The following is a 20,572-nucleotide window of genomic DNA, read 5'->3' on the forward strand; positions in this document are numbered from 1 at the left end:
CTCCCCTTCCTTGTAGAAAGACCTTCCTCAATGGTCAGAGAGTCTGGGTTCTCTTCTACCTGTGATATGGCCTCTTGAGGTTCCTCTGCTCTTCCAAAGAATATTGCGCAAGAAGAAAGACGGGAGTTCTGATTTATGGATCTCCTAAGCATATATTTCCGAGTTGAAGAGACAATGATGCGACGACTCATCACTGACAGCAAGCATAATGTGCAATTTCCATGTGTTCTACACATCTCTTGATATATATATATATATATATATATATATATATATATATATATATATATATATATATATATATATATATATATCGTATGACTTCATCTAGTAATAAATGTATTTTGAGTACAAAGTTCATGGAAATATGCGCTTTTTAAGTTCATTTTCCATATTGTGGTAGGGTTAAAACTTCGTGGATTGAGATTTGCTCAAAAGAATTTTGTGGATTTGAGATTGGCTTTGGGGACAATACACAAGATTAAATAGTCGCAAAGTTCTGGGTTGGAAATGTCCCATATTTCGTGAACCATGTATGACATTGCACTGCTTCAAGTCAAGCTGTTAGGACGGTTTTATGAATTGATCTGCTTTGTCAGAGGGATTGTCACCAAAGAATAAGTTTAGTAGCCTGCAAGCCAAGTATCACGAAAACCAGGGCTTCCCTTCTTCTTAACTGGATACAACAGCAACAAAAATAAAAATAATAAAAATAAAAATCAATTGAAGGCATCAATTGGATCCTAACATTGTAAAAAAATATAAAATTATAAATAAATGTATCTCACGCTATCGAAACAAGTGGTGATTATAATATAGCATCAGCCCATTATGGAAAGTCCGATTAAACCCACAGGTCTCGACATTAAACATGAGGTAATGAACTGCAATGAATAGAATCATAGATGCAAGGATATGGAAACATGAAAAAACTATATAAAAATATATTGCACTACATGATCAAGACAAATCTAGTAGATATCTTCAAAAATGGTTGCTGCATCTCTTCCAGATCGTAGCTTGCAAAGACAGAGTAATGTTGTGCCGGGTGAGGGCTCTTATCGTTGTACCTTTGGCGCGAAAAAATATTCACCCTCATGACGTCAACGTTGGATTGCGCAATCTAAAATTGGAATCCTTTGAAATCTATGCAAGCTACGATCGACGGTTGGCGTCGCGAAAGATGCATCCGAACCCCGAACGAAAGCACGGTCCGAGGCCGTTCTTCCCCGAAATTCCCTCTCGCGCTCTCAAACCCCCGCCGAAATCGAAGGGCGAGAGCGAGCGAAGAAGCCATGGTGTAGGGCCTTCCACTCCCTTGCCTCCGCGCTGACCACGGCGCACTACTCTCCTCCCCTCTCCCCGCCGCTTCCCTCGCCGCCCACCATCGAAGGTTCCACTTCCCCTCCTCCTCCTCTTCGTTCAAGGTCCCCTTTGCTCCCTCTATCTTTGTTTCTTGATTGAATAGTTTTTTCTTCTCTGATGCGATATGTTCGGTTTTGCATTGTGGTTCGTGAAAGACTCGATTCTGAATCATCTTCTTGCGTGAAATCGCTCGATTTTCTATGTCAAAGGAAGCATCTTTGAAGAAAATCTAGTATATTGAGTGATAGTGTTGGTGGCATCGGGTATGCCTTGTAGTACTCGCGACTGTTATAACTCGTGATAATCATCTAAAGACACTCTTAGATTGAAAGAAAAAGTCATGCTGCTATGTGGTTCTATTTTGGACTTGCTGAATGCTGAGGAAGGAACATGACTGTATCTCTTCTTCTAGATCTTGTTACTGCAGTTATCTGGAAGTGAATTGTTATTATTTCCTCAACTCCCAAGTCACCAATGAGCTATACTTGCTGAATCAACAATTATTTCTTTTAATGCTTTATCTGTTGTATAACATATATAGTGACCTACTTGAGAATATTTTGCTTAACATTGGTCCGGTTTGTATACTTGTTTAGTTGCAAGCCTTTATTTTTATCAAGTTTCCCATGCATTGTTTCAGTTACTTTTAGGTGTGCCCTCATCTATTTCCAACTTATATGAGCTTTGATACTGAATCGACGTTCCACATTGTCTTTTACAATCGCATTGGCTATAGAATTTCCAGAATATTGAGCTATTCCACTAGAAGTTTATTGAACAAAGAAGTTCTACCGATTCATAATCTCTTTTTACACCAACCTTGCCTATAATGCTATCGAGAAATGTTTTTGCCATACCACCATAGTTTTTGTTTAAGGATGCAGCATAAGCTTACAGTTATTGACTAATTTCTCAATGTTGAATTGTATTAACTTTTAGATGTTAAACATTTATGGCATAGTACAGAGAAGTTTGAATATTATTTCTTTCTCATCGCTTCAGATTCAAAACCAGCTTCATTCCATGCCGTCACTTTGCCTAGTGAGTTCTAACATGACAAAATGTGAAGCAATGGGAGCAAGTACTTGCAAGTATGTACTCAAGCATTGTTACTCTCGTGTAATATAGCACTATTGCATGCAATCTATCTGTGATATGTGTGCGGATATATGTGCATGCATGTATATGCTGCTCTTTTCTCCTCTTTTTGTCAAGGAGATGGATTTCTTTGGTTAATGGGAAACTCCTATTTGATTTTCTAATTGTGGGCTGTGAAATTGTCTGCTTTGGTGATGTGAGCATATGGTGAGATGATCTATGAATGGTTTGTGAGAGCTGCATTTTCCGTTTCAACTTGGTATTGTTATTTGAGAAGCACATTTTTTCCATATAAAGAAGGAATATTCGAATTGACTAATTGGTTTATATTATTATTCTTTCCGTTGTCTCTAATATATCCTTTTGCTTTGTCTCAAATGTTTGTGATAATTAATGCATCTCATCAGGGAAGCTTCTGATATAATTGATTTAAACTGGGAGAATATTGGATTTGGACTGGTGCCAACTGATTACATGTATATCATGAAATTAATCTTCTGAAGATGGAACATTTGCAAAAGGTGAATTGCAGCGTTTTGGCCCCATTGAATTGAACTCAGCTTCTGGAGTCTTAAATTATGGATAGGTTAGTGTGGCTGAAGGACTTATTGTTTTTATATATTTATCTTGAATAGCTCTAGTGGCACTTTGTGGAATCATGCTTGCTTGTCTAAGCATTTTTAGATTTTTTCATCCAAATTGCCACCACATTTCTTTTTTAGTACCATTGAGATGGTAGTAAATATTTGGAAGAAACTTCATGTATGTGCCTTTTTCCAGAGCTCTGATTAAATGTGATTGCTAGTGACCATGGATTTCCTACTCTGTGTTTCAAGATTTATAGTCCATGCAAAGGAACTGATCTTGTGTTTTGCCATCTCACTAGTTTCCTTCCCTTTGAGTTCTAATAGTCTGAGTTCTAGTGAAAGCTAGCATTTAAGGCCATATATATAAAGACTACCTCATATTCCATAGATAATGACATTCGTTGAATTTGTATTATCTGAAACTCTTTTATGGTATGGTATGTGACAGCAATACCTTCGGAGATCAACTCTCTGCAGTTCTTATATCTAAAAGAATATCAAACATCATTTTTTAGGGTTTATTTGGAGGTTTAAAAACTTGTAGAAAAGAAGATGGATCAATTCTACTACTTCGCCCAAAGGAAAATGCCTTATGGATGAGGATGGGTGCAGAGTGCATGTGCCTGCCTGCATGAACTGTCGAGCAATTTATGGATGCTGTAAAGATAACTGTTTTAGCAAATAAGCGCTGGATACTGTGTAATGTCGATATTACAATTCATGGATATGTTCATGTTTTGAAATCCTAATTTGTCATAATCAGTTTGAGTCCTTTGATGCAGGTACCACCTACAGGGAAGGGTTCCTTGTACATCAGACTCCACTGATGGGAATTGGGGCTGTTCTTGGTGTTGCTCCTGCTCCTGAATACACATTTCTTATTTTTGTTTCACCTGTTGGAAATTACTTTAAGGTTGGTTAAAGTACTTATTTTCTTTGCTTTCTCCATAAAAAACCCTATCTTGTATCACCAAAATGTACTTTCGCATTATGGTGCCTCAATTTTTTCTGGTATTGCATACTTATTATCTTGTTTTCTGTGGTTCTTCATTGATTTCTTATATGATATAGTTGTTCTTCATCAAAAAATATATTTGCTTCTGTCTGAATTCTGTTTTGATCGATGAATAGCCCCTAGACATTTCTGATATTAATTGGCAGCAAGTGCTTTGTTAATTACATTTTTAACAACCATTTTCAGGAAGGTTTAACACCAATAAACTTGATAGTCAAAAATGGTTTTCATCATGCGACCCCTGGTGGAACTGGAGGTGTAAAGACTATTGGGAATTATGCTACGGTAACTGAGCCTTGTTACACAAGTCTGTTTAATATAATAATTATCAACTGTAATTGGTTCCTATCCTTCTTTCATATCTTCAATCCTTTTATGCTTCATGTCTTTCATTTCTCATTGCAAGTAAACTTGTATAGAATGCTATGATCATAGTGCGTTTGTTCGTGTATTCTTTTTCTTTTTAATGCAATATAAATGCATGTTTCACTTTGTTGCTTTGTGTGTTTCTTGGATATAGGATGGATATTGGAGCACATGTTTAACGGATGTCAGATACTTCAATCTGCAAATATAGGCAATGGCATAGATATTGGTATTGGCATTGTTGTGGAACATTTGATGTGTATTTGAATGGATGCATGCATATTCAAGTGTTTGGAAACCAAGAGAAGTATCACATAAGATATATAAAACCTCATATAATGGATGTATACTTAATCTATAAAATAAAGATGTTGTATAGACACTGTTAATAAATTAAATTTAAGTAGTGTGAAGGTGGTTTATAACTATGTTCTTGGCATTTCTGGAAATATGTAAGCCAATGGACAGAACAGAGAATATGAAAGAAAAAGTTCAACTTTGATACTTTAATTAGTATGATTTGGGACACTTAATTTCATTTTAGAGAAAATGTAAGGACCAAATAGCACCATTAGATGTACAATTGCTAGTGTGGTATGACATTAGTAACTTGGATGGGTTCTAAGGTACAGGTCCTATAGGAAACATAGAGCACTGTGGAGAGAGTTAACAAGATTTTATAGGTGTATGTGATCATTGCATCTTCTGGCCATTGTAAGAATTATTTTTGTGAATCAAATTATTTTAAAAAATTTAAGTCCAGTTCCCCCTCCCAAATCTTATAGGTTTATGTAGAGAGCTTATACAAGTTACAAAGATGGACAAGTGTAACATGGAAAGCAGAATACTTCCACTTAATTGAATTATTTTGCACAGGAATTTAGTCCATATCAGGGGTAGGGTGTGCTTTGATTGTTTATGGATATTATCTTATCTTGTTTGCTTACATTTGGAATCAAAGGAATCAGTAATTAATTGAGGTCATTTTTAGTGACAGTAGGTAAGTTCAGGAGTTGAGTTTCCATTTTGGATAACTTCTTTGACATGCTGTAGATTAACAAAGTCTCTTTCTTGACTTATATTTAGGATCAATGTGATGCGCAAATTTAAGATGACATTATGGATAAAAAAATAGTTCTTGCATACTATTACTGCTATATCTTCATTCTGAATATGTAATTACTATTAAAAAGTATTTTCCCTTGACAATGTAACAAGTATCAACAATCATGCATTTCTATGGAAGGGGAGGGTGGGGCATAGCGCAGAAAGTTTATTGCTTTTCTGGTTGCTTTTATTATTTTATGCAAGAAATATGTTGGGAGGGAGCGCAAGAAAAATTCTTTGCAAAAATAATGGCAATAACACTCCCAAGGCAATAAATTTCTCCCTGTAGCTTTTTTTAGCATATTGAGCCTTGTTCTTATCTCTTGGGCATGTTCGTTGTCAGTTTAATCATATACTTCTTTATTCTTTTGCTCCTATTGAGATTTAATTCTTCATTTCTTGTTGATGCTGAATCAATTAAATACAGTTACTCCCGATTTTCATTCTTTTGAAAGCCATGATTAATAATTTTTCACATGTATGCTTAGTTTTTACGTTCATCAATTTATTAATATCTAGGTGTTGAAGGCACAGAAAATAGCTAAGGAGAAAGGCTATTCTGATGTTTTGTATCTTGACTCTGTTCGCAAGAAGTACCTGGAGGAAGTTTCATCTTGTAATATTTTTGTTATGAAGGTATGGATATCTATGATTTTCATTTGCTTGTTTCTGGAAAGGATATGGCACCAAAATACTTGAGATGTCGCAGCTGGTGATGTTTTGAGTCAACTATAAAATAACTATACATCAGCACCTGGACATCCTATGAAGAATGTCAAAGGAACCAATCCATTTGGTTTCTGCTAACCAGTGTATCAATCATAGGTGAACTATAAAGTAATTGATAGCATGTACAACCTTTATCTCTATATGGGTTTGTAGGTTTCTATTGTTTACATGTTTAGACACGTAAAGGCAGGTGGCGATGGCACATGCCTTGTACGCTGAACATTCGAGTTTTGTCACATGGCAGCATGTGTGTTGCCTGGATAACGTATGGATGCTGATCTAGCTTCCATATCTTATTTGGTTCTTCCTGAAGATGGGATTAATGTTGTAATGGTTATCAATCTCGTAGTCCATTAATATGGTTGGAATATAACTGCCTCAAGAGACTCCTTTCCCTGTTCTTTTATTGTCACTGGACTAACATTGGGAAAGAGACATGGAAGAATTAGTTAGGATGTTCGATCTGCTGTTTCTGTATCTATTGTCTATGATGAGCTATGAGTAGTCATCCAGCCCAAGTAGTCAGCATAGGATTCACCCAGGATGTGTACACTTTGTTCTCAAGTCAGTTTTCACCTGCCTGAATATACGAGTGCTGCGTTGAATGCGGTATGTCAAGAAAGTGGATATACCACCTGCTCAAGAACAAGACTCCTAAATTGAATTAGGCATATGGAGAAAAAATGGATCAAAGATTCTGACTGCTTGCACAGATAAATTTGCTGGCTATCTGAATAGTATGGCTAGTTTTGACCTATCTGACATGGGACAAGTCTTAGGTATGATTCTAGATAACATGCAATGATTTGATCTTTTTTCCTCCCTTTTTTGAGCACTTGATCATTGGATACCTTTTAAATTTTGTTTCTTTGTTTTTTATATTTAAATTCATTGTATTTTCTACAGGAGCACCTTCTTTTCTTGTAACCTGATGGTCATACCTTGATTGTGTTGCAGCCAAGCGCTGTATCTCTTTATGCATTCTTTTGGAGTTTGACTCTTCTCAAGTTCAGCCAAGCAGTCTATATATTGATTTATCTGTTAATTGATTCTAGTCTTTGAATTGCAATGGATATGTCTTTGTTCTAGGATAAAATTATATCAACCCCAGCCACAAAAGGAACAATATTGCCTGGCATTACAAGGAAAAGTATAATCGAAGTTGCTAGAGGCCTAGCTATCAGGTATTCACTTAAAAATGGTAATAAATATGTCTATGTTGAAGATATTCTTAGCACACCATTTCTCTTGATTAAATGGTTCTTATACCTACAAAGCTATGTAGGGCTTTGTTTCGTAGCTTTCGCTTTTATATTTCCAGTGCTCAGTCTGACATTTTCGTATTTGTCACGCTACTATATGTTTAAGCATTCTTTCCTGCCATTTGCTTTACCTCTAGATTGTTGTGGATCCTAAAGCTACTTGTTTCCCTGGTGCTCTCAAATATGTTATTGCTTAAGACTAACCTTGAATAAAAATTTTATCCTTTAATATTTCTACCTCTTCTTGATAATAAGCTTATAACATTGCAAGTCGAGGAGCGCCTTGTATCAATAGAAGAATTGCTTGATGCTAATGAAGTTTTTTGCACAGGACCAGCTGTTGTTGTATCAACTGTGGGAAGTGTAACATACCTTGGAAATAGGTAAGTAGTTTGTTGTTGTGCCTTGATTGAATTAGTTCTTTTGCTCTTAATTATTTGATCATTTATCTCTTGATTGATGGAAGAAATCTCAAACGAGAATTCTCCCAAATGAAATTTGAAGTCGAACTTTGCAAGTTGTGACAGCAAACTAGTATGATAAAATTTTGATGCTGGCATGCCTTTTGGTGTCAGCACAACAAAGTTAAGGTGAAAGACCATGTGTCAATACTGTACGGGTATCGGGATGTCCTGATAATAGTACCTCACTGGAATGATCTGGTATAGGTAGAACTGGTATGCATTGGTACTTAAATCCTTATGTGATAAAACCATAGCATTGATACTTAAATTCTTATATGATAAATCTATAATCCATTAGTTGTTCTCTCTCTTTGTTGCCTACTTATCATCGCATCCAAAGTGTTGTAATTAGGGTGGCAATTCAGTTGGATGGTCAGATATGGGTTGTGTCAAATGCGGGCCGAGATAAAAAAACTGTCAACTTGGACTTGACCCATTTAATAAACAAGTTGAAATGCAAACCCAAACATGACCCACTTCTAAACAATCTACATGACCTGACCTGTTTAATCTATTTATCATACAAGTTAGGTTGGGCCGATTTGGGTTCATCCAGTTGAGAAATAACATAAAAAGTAAACGAAAAATGAATGCAAAAGGGAAACATTCCACTTCAACTTCCTCTCTTCATTCCCAGTCTCTTCCCCCATCCCACTCGCACCATTGTTGCTAGATCCAATCCCCTCTACCTATGTAATCTACCTACATCGTTGGTTGCCTCCACCCCACCTCTTGTCATCACTTATGTGCTCCTTTGCTAAGGCTGATGGTTGTCATGATCTCCAACACCTCTCATCACTATGATCTCTGCATCTTCCTCTCATCATTGTATCCTCATCTCACCAATCCCTTTTACTCCCTCTACCCTTGCCTCCAAACCTCCACCTCCGCCCCCTCAGCCATAATAAGAGCCATTGAGGGTGGTATCCATCGAGAAAGGATAGTGGAACAGAGAGTGGAGGAAAGGGAGGCATTACTAGGGTCAGCGAAGGAGATTGACGGGGATGACAACCATGATGCAAGTGATGGGCCCTGAGAGAGGTGGCTGGAAAAAAGAGGGGTTCATAAGAGGAAGAGAAAGAGGGCTAGGGTTTTGGTGGACTTTGGACCATATGGGTATGGATCATGGTCTGGTCCAACCAAATCATTTAATAAATTGGCCCTCCTAGGTCAATTCCTTCAACTTGAAGCCAACCCATTTAGTGAACAGATTTAGATGGGTCAACCTATTTATAACCTAAACCTGTTTATGGCCAACCTAAACTTGTTTAAGTCAGGTTAATCATGGGTTCCTACATATCAAGATGACATCTTGTTTCAATGTATGTGAACTTTGTGGATTCAACACAAAACCATAAAATTCTGAACTAGGGAGAGCAATTTTGATCTTGTTGTGAAATTGTTTTTTTGTGGTATTGTGGTGTTGCCATAGCTGAAATTTTTTGTCTTGTGTTTCTCCTGATTATCTATTTTGTTATAACTTGTGAAGCTAATTCTATCATACCTCTTCATGTGATTCTCCTAAGGGTTGAATTATTGACACTAGTAGCCATTATGGTACCTTGCCACTGGCAGGCTTCTTGATGTCAGCACAACAACATAGAAGTGAAATATCATGTGTTGGTATAGTATTGGTGTAGGGGGAATACTAGTTCTAGTACCTCATTGGTACACTAGGGTATAGTTGGAACACACCGGTACTTAAATCTAGTGTTGCATGGAAGAGGATATGAGAATCGATTTGGACGCATGTCCAATTTCCCAACTTAGCAAGAGGGAAAAAGGAGATACATGGATACAATGAACAAATTATTACCTCAACTAAATCATATATTAATCTATTCCTTTAATAGTATTTGCTTAAAGAAATAAACAATCAGAAGATATTGTTTATCAAGGTCTTTCAATATGTATGTTTCTCATTCAAACTTTCCAATTAACTAAGGATATAAGAAAAACATTTGTAAAGTTATTTCAACATTTGCATCCTTGGCCATGCCAGCTTTTCTATATGCATGAGATGAGCCCATAAGCACAAAAAGAGGATGTTGGGATGATGTGTGTGGCAATCCTTGAGTTTTAGTATCAAGAATCTGAATTAAGCTTACTTGTAGTTGTAGAGGAGAAGAAGATGGAGATCTCAAATAGCTTGGTATGTTTCAAATGTAAGGCTTATTGTTAGGAAGATATGCCGAAGGTCTGGCTAAGAAGAGCTACATTTCTAAATCACCTGGATCAGGATCATGGGATCTTTTTCTATCAGATAAGAAGGGATGTTGCACAAAATATACCTCTAAGTAGTAATTGCTGTTCTAATTGAAACAATTCGGTAGTGGCTTATCGGAATAGATGGAAATAAACAATACCTTCTTGGAGACATATGGGAGGTTTTCTTCTCATACAATCGAGAGAAAAAAATCTAAATTACTGTATATGCATATGATGGCAAATTATGAATTAGACTGTGATTTGAGTTGTTTCTTTATTATTCCTTATAGAATTAAGAAGGATACTAAGAAAGGAATATATCATAAGCCAAAATTATTTGACCTTTTTTGGCAAGCAAAGTTATTTTATTTTCTTTTCCTCCTGGAAGAAGATTGCCCTGTTTGAATTCTTGGACTGGATGTCAGACGGATTTGCTTCTGACGAATGTAAACAAGTGCTGATCCTGCACCTTCTTGTTGTTTGTGTTCTAATTTTTGTTTTTCTTTTCAGCACCCCCCTCTGCCGCCGGGTCCTCTACTGAGAAGATACGGAGGCAAAATAAGGGGTAGTTTGCTTCCTCTTTTTTTGTTTTTGGAGTATGCATTTCTTTTCATGCTAATAACTTGGAGTTCTCCATAATTTTGATCTAGACGGCTGCAGAAAGGACACAGAAAAAGCTATTAATTTTTGTCAGGTAACCTTCAATGTAGTTGATTCTTCCGCGACTGTTCTAAATCAACGGCCCCTGTGTTTCAATTGGAGTCCGCGTGCAAGGTTCTAAAAAGCGACGCGACGCGAACTAGTATTTGGACACGCATGCTCCTGGGGACTGCAAGCTCGGAATCCTGTCCTTATCGGAAAAAAAGATTGAATAGATATTAAAAATACTTTTCTTCCATTTTTATTTGAGAGAGCGAGTTTGGTAGACGTCTTTGTTTCTGTGTCCGTTCCCAAGGTACAAACAGAAGGGTAGACCAAACTGAATCCTCGGCAGGCCCACCCACTAGAATGTCTAATGACCTCTCAGACCCTGTTTTCGCCAATCTCTTAACTTTAAAAAAATTAAATACAAAATAATTAATTACTTAGTATATATCATTTGGCTACATAGTATATATCGCTAGAAAATATGTTCTGAAAATTATGTATGAATTTATCTGAAAGTATGTATTGAAGTGTCAAATAAGCTTATAATATATATCAGAAAGTCGACAAATTGCTATATAGTGTATATTGATAAATATATTATTTTAAAAATTATGTATTAATTTACTTAAAAGTGTATATTGGATTGCTAGATAACTAATTTAGTAAGTGTATATAATCTGACTGTGTAATGTGTATTGGGGAGCACCATGTTCTAAAAATTATATATCAATTTGTCTATATATGTGTATTGACTTGTTAAATAATTATTTTTTTATTTTTTTAATCATAAAATAATAGCTCTATTAGTAGAAGAAATCTATGATTTTGGGCTATGTGTATTTAAATTTTTTTTTTTAGCAAAATAAGAAGCCCGCCCAAAAGTTTTTTCCTTTGGCATCCGTCCTATATGAATTTGGTTCCTTATTTTGGGCGTTGAGCATTTATTTCCGTCTCTTTTTTGCCACCAAGATGCTTTCTTCTTTGACGGGTTTGATTTTGGATTGGAGCATTATTTATCTTGGGATTACCATACCTTTCCCTTCTACAAACTCTGAGTTTGTTTTGGTTGCAAATGCCAGTTGGATTTGACAAATGCTGTTTAAAGAGGAGAAAATTAGAGAGCAGGTAATTATGCAATGTGATATAAAGTGGGGGTAAATCTATTCTACCTTCTCTAAAGAGATAGTTGATCTTCGAGGTAAACTCGTTTGACCAGAAAAGCTTACGTAAAATAAGATGTTTTTCTGTAGTAAGGGGCCAAGTGCTGCCGCTGTTCTTATCCAAACCTCAGAATCGAACCAAACGCATCCAAAATTAGTGTATCATGGAATACGTCAAGCGTAGTATTACCAGATGCAGCACATAGCACGGAGCCAAAAAGCGAGACCACAAGTAGCGGCTGTCCATTTTGACGTGGAAGAGGCGTGTGGAGAGCTCCCACAAGTCGAGGGCCAGGCCCCTCTCCTCCTCATCTCTATCCACCTTTTTTATTTTTATTTTGGTAGAATTCCATCCACCTATTTGATCACCTATCCATATCCTCGCCCTTTTCTTGTCAATTTTAGCATCTCCCCTTTCGTCACCAGACTTGTTACCTACCTCCATTTTTCCACACCAACTTTAGAGTCGTGCAGTAACTTATATTTGATGGTGTACAATATGTTTCTTTTTTTATTTTATGATGGAATGCAAGACGTTTCCTCGCATCGCCGTATATAATATGATAGAGTGGGTTGTCATGAATGTTACTTGACATGATTGGTTTGTCATGCTTGGATATTTTTATATGTAGCCTGTGCTAAAAGAAGGTTGAAGAGTTTATAGGCGGGCTTTGGAGAAGGCCCCGACCCTAATAGTATAAAATTTTCTCCCCCTCCTCGTTCTGTCTTTGTTCTTGAAAAAATAATAAGGAGAGTTATATCTGATATCAAGAAGAGAGGACATCATGTGGATAACGCGCGCTCTAAATCCCGCTTTGACATGCAAATTAGCGAAGGTTTTAAACAGATTTGGAGGGCCACTTCCGACGGTCAGTTTCCGTTCGATCCGTGATTTCCATTTGTGGGTTGATTCAGTGGTTTTGCTCGACCGGTTCTCTTTTTACAATAGTTTAACATGATGGATTGCGTTATTGCAGCCTGGAAGCTGCTCTTTGTTTGCTTCGCGGTCTGCATCTTCTTTCCAGCATGCATGCACGCATGACCCCGAGAGGTGAGCTGATTTTGCAATTAAAGAGTGCTGTTCTACATCACTAATTACAGAGGTTGATAGATTACGTGTTAGATTTGGATGCGTGGTAATGGTATGATGTGCAAATTAGCATATAAGAAAATTCTAATGCTTCTGCTTCTCACACACACACACACACACACACACACAGTTTAGTTTGATACGTTATGACTTCTTGTGGTCATGCATGCAGCAGCCCAACTTGAATGGCACATTAGTTTGATGTCTCTGATTCAATTTCGGTTGACATACAGCTTTCTTCGTATTAATTGATCTAGGGTCAGTTTTTATATTTATCTTGTTGGGCTTAACGGGCACTCAGGCATGAGATCTGCTGTCGTTATTTTTGTGGATCAGTATGTTTTTTCATATTTGTAGGATTAACTGTTCAGCAGGAATTTACTTTTATAAAAACAACAAACTGTTTCAGTAGGAACTTGCTTATCACAGAGACTGTACTTGAAATTTTTTTTTTTTTTGGATGATAATTGTACTTGAAAGTTGAAGCTCCTATGGCTTTAAATTATAAGTAGTAACTGTGACTATTGTACTGTTTGTGAGAAGTAATAGGAGTGATGAAGACAATGCTGATATCAATTGGGATGACCTTGGATTTGGTCTTGTTCCAACTGACTACATGTATGTCATGAAATGTTCCCAAGATGACACATTTTCATATGGAGAAGTCAACCGATATGGGAACCTTGAGCTGAGCCCATCTTCTGGAGTCCTAAATTATGGACAGGTTAGCATGATGCTCAATATCCCCTGCAAACATACAGCAAAGGCTTACCTCCATATTTAAACAACTTGTTTGCATTATCTTTTTTTTAAAATGTGTAATACTTCTTTCCAGTGGATTTATAATTCTTCTCTGTACTCGTATCCTAGCATAGACTTGCATATCATTTCACCACCGTTTGTTTTAATTTAGTTATCTCAATACTTTTCGAGCATACATTAATGTTTCATAAATTTAGTTATCTCACCACCATTCATCCACTAGAGTGCTTATTTGTAGTTGTAGTTAAAATTCTGCATGTAGAAGCCTTCCTCCATCATGGGCACTTTCAACTGAATTCAGAATTTTCTTTCCAAAAGGGTCTCTTTGAAGGTCTAAAAGCATACAGGAAAGGAGATGGTTGTGGTTTCTTGCTCTTCAGGCCAGAGGAGAATGCACGGCGAATGCAGATGGGAGCTAAGAGGATGTGCATGCCATCTCCATCTGTTGATCAATTTGTTAATGCAGTGAAGCAAACAGTATTGGCGAACAAGCGCTGGGTATGTACTCAAGTTGCAGCGGCTACCCAAAATTTTTCTGCATTCCATGGGAACAGCTAAACTGGGCTCTCTGCCTTCTATCTCATGGTATGTGATAACAGGTTCCACCCCAGGGAAAAGGGTCCCTCTATCTCAGGCCTCTGCTCATGGGGAGTGGGCCTGTATTGGGCTTGGCTCCAGCGCCTGAGTACATGTTCTTAGTTTATGCTTCACCTGTGGGAACTTATTTCAAGGTTAGCAAATGCCATTTCTTTGTCCCAATTTTGTCATTCGCCAAAGCATTCTGCTTTCAATCCTGTTTTTTTAGCATGTTTGTTACAATGGGTTTAAAGAAAGATCTAGCTGCCGTAGAAAAGTGTCATTCAAATGTTTTTCCTCTCACTGTACTCTAAACAACTCACTACTTCTATTTCTTAAAAGAAAAACTTACTGCTCCTAGAATCCCCCAATTTTACCGTTATTGTGATTTTCCCTACAGTTGAGTTGGGGAAGCTAATTCATCAGATGTGTAATTTGATCATTCTCGGAAAGCAACTGTAAATAAGAGTTCTGAATTTCAGTAGGCCACAAAGTGGCCCCTAAAGCAGTTGATTTTTTTAAAAATAATGTTGATGAAGATGTCTGTAAGTAATTAGGGAAAGAAGAAATCATCGATTAGTTCAAAGAAGCCGAATTCAACATTGCTATTGAAACTCATGATTAATCTCATGTGAACACTGGCTAGTAAAGCAGATATGCAGTTTAGTCATCTTCATTTTTACTGCATTTTGTAAGGAATCAAACTAAATTGTCATCATTCTAGAAGTGGTACAGCTGGGTATTTATATGTTTTAACATGGCAGAATGAGTGATTGCGCTCTAAACTACATTATGACTGTTGTGTACCTTGATGTATCTATACAATTACTTAGGTTTTGTAGGTATTTTTTTCCTTTTTTTGTTTTCAGAAATCCAAGAAAAAAATTTGAACTAATCTGAACAAACATGTATCATGAAACCCTTCCTTTTTTTTCTTTTTTTTAAAAGAAATTTCTGTGAAACATTAAGAGCTTTGGCAGCAAGATTTATTGCCTTCAGAAAAAGTGAAAATAAAAAATAAGGAATGGCAGTAGTTCCATACAAATGCTCTCTCCATGGTGTTTCAATAATTTGTAGGGAAACAAGAACACAAAAACTACAACAGTACCAAACAAGCCCTTACCTAAAGTGGAATTCATGAACTAAATGATATAATGGAGTAGCTGTTTGTTGGAACTTTGGTTTGATACCCATTCAATTGATCTTGTTCTGTGTCTTATGAATATGTGTTAATTGGGTAATGTAAAGACATCATGAATTAGTAAATTTACTTGTTAACAATGAAAGATAGAGGAGGTTCCCGGGCTTTACTGCACAATGCCTTGATATGAAACAATTTTTATATCAAAGCCTATTAAACTTACTTGCAAGTTTATATAATTGTATTTACCAATACATGGTTTTTGCAGATGTCAAGCATTAAAGCATATGTTACTTTTCATTGGATTTGAGGTTTAGAAAACACGGTAGATCAACTAAGAGTGATTTTATGTGAAGTGATTGTATCATGATCTCTTCTTATCTAAATTTGTGCCTTATTTTTTGCATAGTTGGTCTTTGAAAGTTTTTGTATAAGTTAGTCTTTGATAGTCATCTTATTTTATCTTTTCATATTATGTTGCCGATTTGCTTGAGTTCAATGAGCATTTTTATCACCATATACAATTTTCTTTTCTTTTGATTTTTTGAACTTAACATGATATTGCTTTTCTTGATATTGGATTTACAATTATGATTTTTTTTTCAGGAGGGTTTGGCTCCAATAAACTTAATCATAGACGATGAAATCCATCGTGCCACTCCTGGTGGGACTGGTGGTGTGAAAACAATTACCAATTATGGTCCGGTAGGATTTATTTTTTTTAATATTATCAAATTTGTAATTGGTACCCTGTTCAGACATAACAATCGCTCCATGTCTCAGTTTCAATTACTTCAGAAAATGTGTTTCACGAACACACAAGCTTTTCTACTAGTCAAAATTTATAGTTCTATTATAGCTTTTATCTATTCGCCTCTGAAGGATGCTAGGGAGTTTGCTCTCTAATAATTCTTAGTGCCAAGGATTGTAAGAATGCAAGAATCATTCTCATTATTCCCCTCAAGTTATGTTTGATGAAGCAATCAATTTAAAGGGGAGATGGGAATCGATCTGTAAGAGGAGCGGTAAATAGTCAAAATGCTAATTTCTGGTTTTAAGGGTCCAGTCAATTATGAAGGACATGTTCATACAAGTAACTATAGTCATTAAGGCATAAGATTGCTCTTTGAAGAATGCTTATGATCAAACTCTGTTTTTTCTTCCGTCTAGAAATATTCTGATTCTTGTAGAAAGCAACATGAATCTGTAATATTTTGACAGCATGATAAGTGAATGGGGATACTCATTTTCCTGCACTTCTAATTTGAATAGTTTTAGCCAGCTCCCTCAACATGGGCATATTAATGTGTTTTTGGGAGAGAGACCAAATAAATCCAAATCCATCTTTACAGAAAAATTCTAGTAATAATATTAAAACCAATTGAATATGTATCATAAGCCTTCTGATGAAAAAGGAGTCCTGGTAATTAACTGGCAATATATTTTTGACTGAAGCGTTGACCAAATGTTAATTTACTCAGTATTTTTCTAAAGAAGATGCAGTTTTGAAAGCTTCTTTCAGGTTCACCATGCAAGATGGCAACATCACAAACATTCATTCATGTCATTTTTGTAGGTTTTGAAGGCGCAGGTACGGGCTAAGTCAAACGGATTTACAGATGTTCTATTTCTTGATTCTACGGAGAAAAGATATTTGGAGGAGGCCTCTTCTTGCAATCTATTCATTGTGAAGGTACCTCTTGTCAAACAAACAATTGTCCATTTGACTTGGCTCGCTTGTATCACATCCACCATGGTTCCAAAAAATATTCTAGCTAGGTATGTAATTATATAATTATATAATTTATCTGTTCTAGGATAATGTCATCTCAACGCCGATTACAAGGGGAACCATTCTTGCTGGGATCACACGCAAGAGCATCATGGAAATTGCTGGGGATTATGGCTACAAGGTCAGCACTCATAACTTAGAGAACTTTCAAAAGACTGAAACTTTAAACTGAAATGTTGCACTTCTGCAGAAGTAAAGCCATTTCATAGAAAAAAGAAAAAAATATCAAGAACTCTTACAATTGACTCTCAAACTAATACCAGGCATCTGTGAGCTGGTATTATGTTTCAAGCTAAGGAAAGAAGTCACTCTGAAGATTAACACTGGGCAGTCTACAATAAAAAGATAAATGAAGCCCTATTTGATAGTAGGTATTCTATGTTGTTGCATAATTTAGACACATAACTATGGGAGCAACCCTCAAAGATTTCTCTCGATACAAAAGGATTCCAGGATAAAAGATAAAATAAATGCCATGATTTAGCATGCATTACAGCATCTCTGAGGTACAAATCACAAGCCACAGAGCCAAATTGAAACCCAACCTCCATAGGCCCCTAACATATCAAGCAATTGTTAAGTATGCACTCCTTTCCTATGTTTAAATTAATTATTTTATAAAAAGATCTACAATTTCTCTTATTTTTAAAATTGGTCAGGTTGAGGAACGACTCGTATCTGTTGAGGATCTGACAGCTGCAGATGAAGTATTTTGCACAGGAACTGCTGTGGTTGTTGCTCCTGTAGGCAGCATCACTTATCAAGGCCAAAGGTAATAAGCAACATTTGCCTTTATATGTTCTTTGTAGATAATTTCTATGGCCTTGTTTGACATTCATTTTGACCATTAATGCACAGAAAGAAGCAACATGAATTTTCAGTTTGAAAATTGAAATTAGTCTACTAGACACTGTTTTCTCATGATTTACACTATTTCTTACTTTCTTATGGGCGAAAAGAACATCCAAAACATTAACTCCTGCCATGCTTGTTTTACCATTCTTATGAGGAAACTTGCTATAACTTATGGATGAGTTCTCAAAAATCACACCACCTTGCTATGATCCTAATGAGCTCTTAGTTTCTTTTATAACCACATGCTATAGTTGAATCCCAAGCTGATCGACTAGCTTATGTTAGAAACTGACATAACACCCACCAGTATTTCTGGATCGATCTATTCGAAGAATAAAAAGAAATCATAACCTACAGTTTTACTTGATTCTCAAATTGTATCAAGCATCCGTTTCACTTTTCAACCGCAACTTTTGATTGCTAAATATTTTTGTCATGATTTTGGTACATCGGAAGAAATATATTTATGATATCATGCGATCACCCGCTTGTACTTAATGCTCCTTGCATATGAAAAGAGTTTATCTATGTTCATGCAGGTATGCATATAAAACTGGAATTGAAACGGTGTCTCAGCAGCTATACAGTGCCCTTACAGCCATCCAGATGGGCCTTGTGAAAGATAAGAAAAGTTGGACAGTTGAAATTGAACATCAACCCATATAAAACAAGCATTGAGTTGTATATATGCATCTATCAGTTTGCAGCCATACTCAGAATATAAATTGCTCTCTATCCATCTCTTCCCCTCAGTTTGGAGAACAAATAAAATGCATCCATTGTTAGAATTTATACGCCGATACCTGCAAGTGTTGAGTATTGAAAACAAATATTCCTGCTTAACTTATATGATAATGATTTTTATTACCAACTCTCCTCATGTCAGTTAATTTTGCTTCTCGAATTGTGGAATTTGTCTGATAGATTATTATATTATTCTGCGCGTTCAAAAGATCACTATAGCCTATTTCTGTAAAGATACATGCCCTGTTATTGCAATGGATGATTTGTTTGACTAAAGATGTTTTGTTTCCTAGGAGGTTTACCAAAGGCCAATGATATAATTATAAAATAGACAGCTGCAAACTGAATTAATGATGATGTATTAATCATAGAATTACATCCTTAATCCTATTAACTAACCCAAATGATAATGATAAGCAACAAGCATTGTCCTGCCTAACAAGCCTTATCCTACATACATGGAACTGGCCCTTACAATAACATTCTCAAAGAGATCAATCTCTGGTTATTTCTTCATTTGTTTTTGCAGCATCAACCACAATAAGTGAACATTACTAAGAAGAAGGGGTTGACAATAAAGCACAAATCTAAACAAGATAGCTCCATGATTGGATTGACAAGGTTTTACAGCTGGTGCAGACCTGGCATCAAGTTGCTTATGGATTGCATCAATATTCCTTCTAAGCACTAAGAGTTTGTCTTGCAAAGTAGTAGATCCTGGTGGTTTGCCACAGATTTTGCTAAAAGGAAACGATGAAAGTCACCCCACAACCCAATACTTCTTACCATAACTCTGGACTTGTGATTGATGAGGCTGTTCAGGTCGGTCCCCAGGGCTGGCCCAATTCATTGCTAATTTAAGTGCATGATACAGTAAATACAGTAAATTCAGTTCTCAGGCATTCAAAAACAAAGGGAGAAAGTTGGTGGGCATTCCAAAGAGGCATGTTTTTTCACCATGACAATGTGGAAGATATAAAAAAAGAATATATTGATTCTCTTGCATTCCAAATGGACATGTTTGTTTTCACAATGGAAATACGTAAGATATCAAAAAGAATATGTTGGTTCTCTTTCCTACAAAAGAGGATTTCTTTTTTTTTTGTTTTTTTTTAGGTTTAGAAGAGGTTAATCCCCACTTTCTACCTTACATCCATCCCACTCTTGGAGGGCTAATGCCAAGGGAATCAAACCCCAGTCTCCTTGCCCCAGTGTCAAGGAGTGGTATCACTCGAGCAAGTACATGGTGATGATGATGATAATGATAAGATTGCAGTTATATTGTTCAAAAAGGAAAATATCCGAATTATATGGTTAAAATGACCAAAAAAATTGTGCATATCATATTTCTTGGTTTTATACATTTCTGTAAAAACTTGGTAGATATCGTCTATCAAGAAGTACAAGAGAGATTTTTCGAAGAGTTGGGAAAAAGTCACTGTATCAAAACTTACGAAAAAAAAAACATATTTTTAATACTGACTTCATACTTGTTAATGCAGTAATAAGCATCTGAGATACAACTGCACCAAACAATGGCAACGATGTCATCACAATTTATAACACACACAATTCACAAGCATTTTAAAATTCATAGACAGTA

The 20,572-nt window shown here is 36.2% G+C and overlaps 2 protein-coding genes across 4 annotated transcripts; both read left to right on the forward strand.

Moving 5' to 3' along the window:
• The first annotated feature begins 988 nt into the window (after positions 1-988).
• Positions 989-10,850, forward strand: LOC103704267 (branched-chain-amino-acid aminotransferase 5, chloroplastic-like). Its single transcript, XM_088711979.2, has 8 exons — positions 989-1,048; positions 1,156-1,393; positions 3,833-3,963; positions 4,252-4,350; positions 6,058-6,174; positions 7,357-7,451; positions 7,861-7,912; positions 10,712-10,850. Exons 1-7 carry the CDS (start codon positions 1,037-1,039, stop codon positions 7,910-7,912), a joined length of 744 nt encoding a protein of 247 aa, XP_088568105.2. The 5' UTR covers positions 989-1,036; the 3' UTR covers positions 10,712-10,850.
• A 1,405-nt stretch (positions 10,851-12,255) lies between these two features.
• On the forward strand, positions 12,256-19,096 carry LOC103704268 (branched-chain amino acid aminotransferase 2, chloroplastic-like). 3 transcript variants are annotated; one of them, XM_008787493.6, is made up of 10 exons: positions 12,595-12,878; positions 12,987-13,060; positions 13,649-13,823; positions 14,180-14,359; positions 14,461-14,592; positions 16,185-16,283; positions 17,155-17,271; positions 17,396-17,491; positions 18,030-18,142; positions 18,765-19,096. In XM_008787493.6, the coding sequence occupies exons 1-10, from the start codon at positions 12,795-12,797 to the stop codon at positions 18,889-18,891; spliced, it is 1,197 nt and encodes a 398-aa protein (XP_008785715.1). In that variant the 5' UTR covers positions 12,595-12,794; the 3' UTR covers positions 18,892-19,096. The 3 variants fall into 3 exon arrangements, with proteins under 3 accessions (XP_088568104.1, XP_008785715.1, XP_089783505.1); XM_089927379.1 differs by having other exon boundaries at positions 12,737-12,878; positions 13,643-13,823; XM_088711978.2 differs by lacking the exon at positions 18,765-19,096 and having other exon boundaries at positions 12,256-12,878; positions 13,643-13,823; positions 18,030-18,146.
• Positions 19,097-20,572: the final 1,476 nt, after the last annotated feature.

This window comes from Phoenix dactylifera, chromosome 15 (genome assembly GCF_051530095.1).
Source record: "Phoenix dactylifera cultivar Ajwa chromosome 15, Ajwa_hap1_PhDact_Kaust_v1.1, whole genome shotgun sequence".
NCBI classification, from domain to species: Eukaryota; Viridiplantae; Streptophyta; class Magnoliopsida; order Arecales; family Arecaceae; genus Phoenix; species Phoenix dactylifera.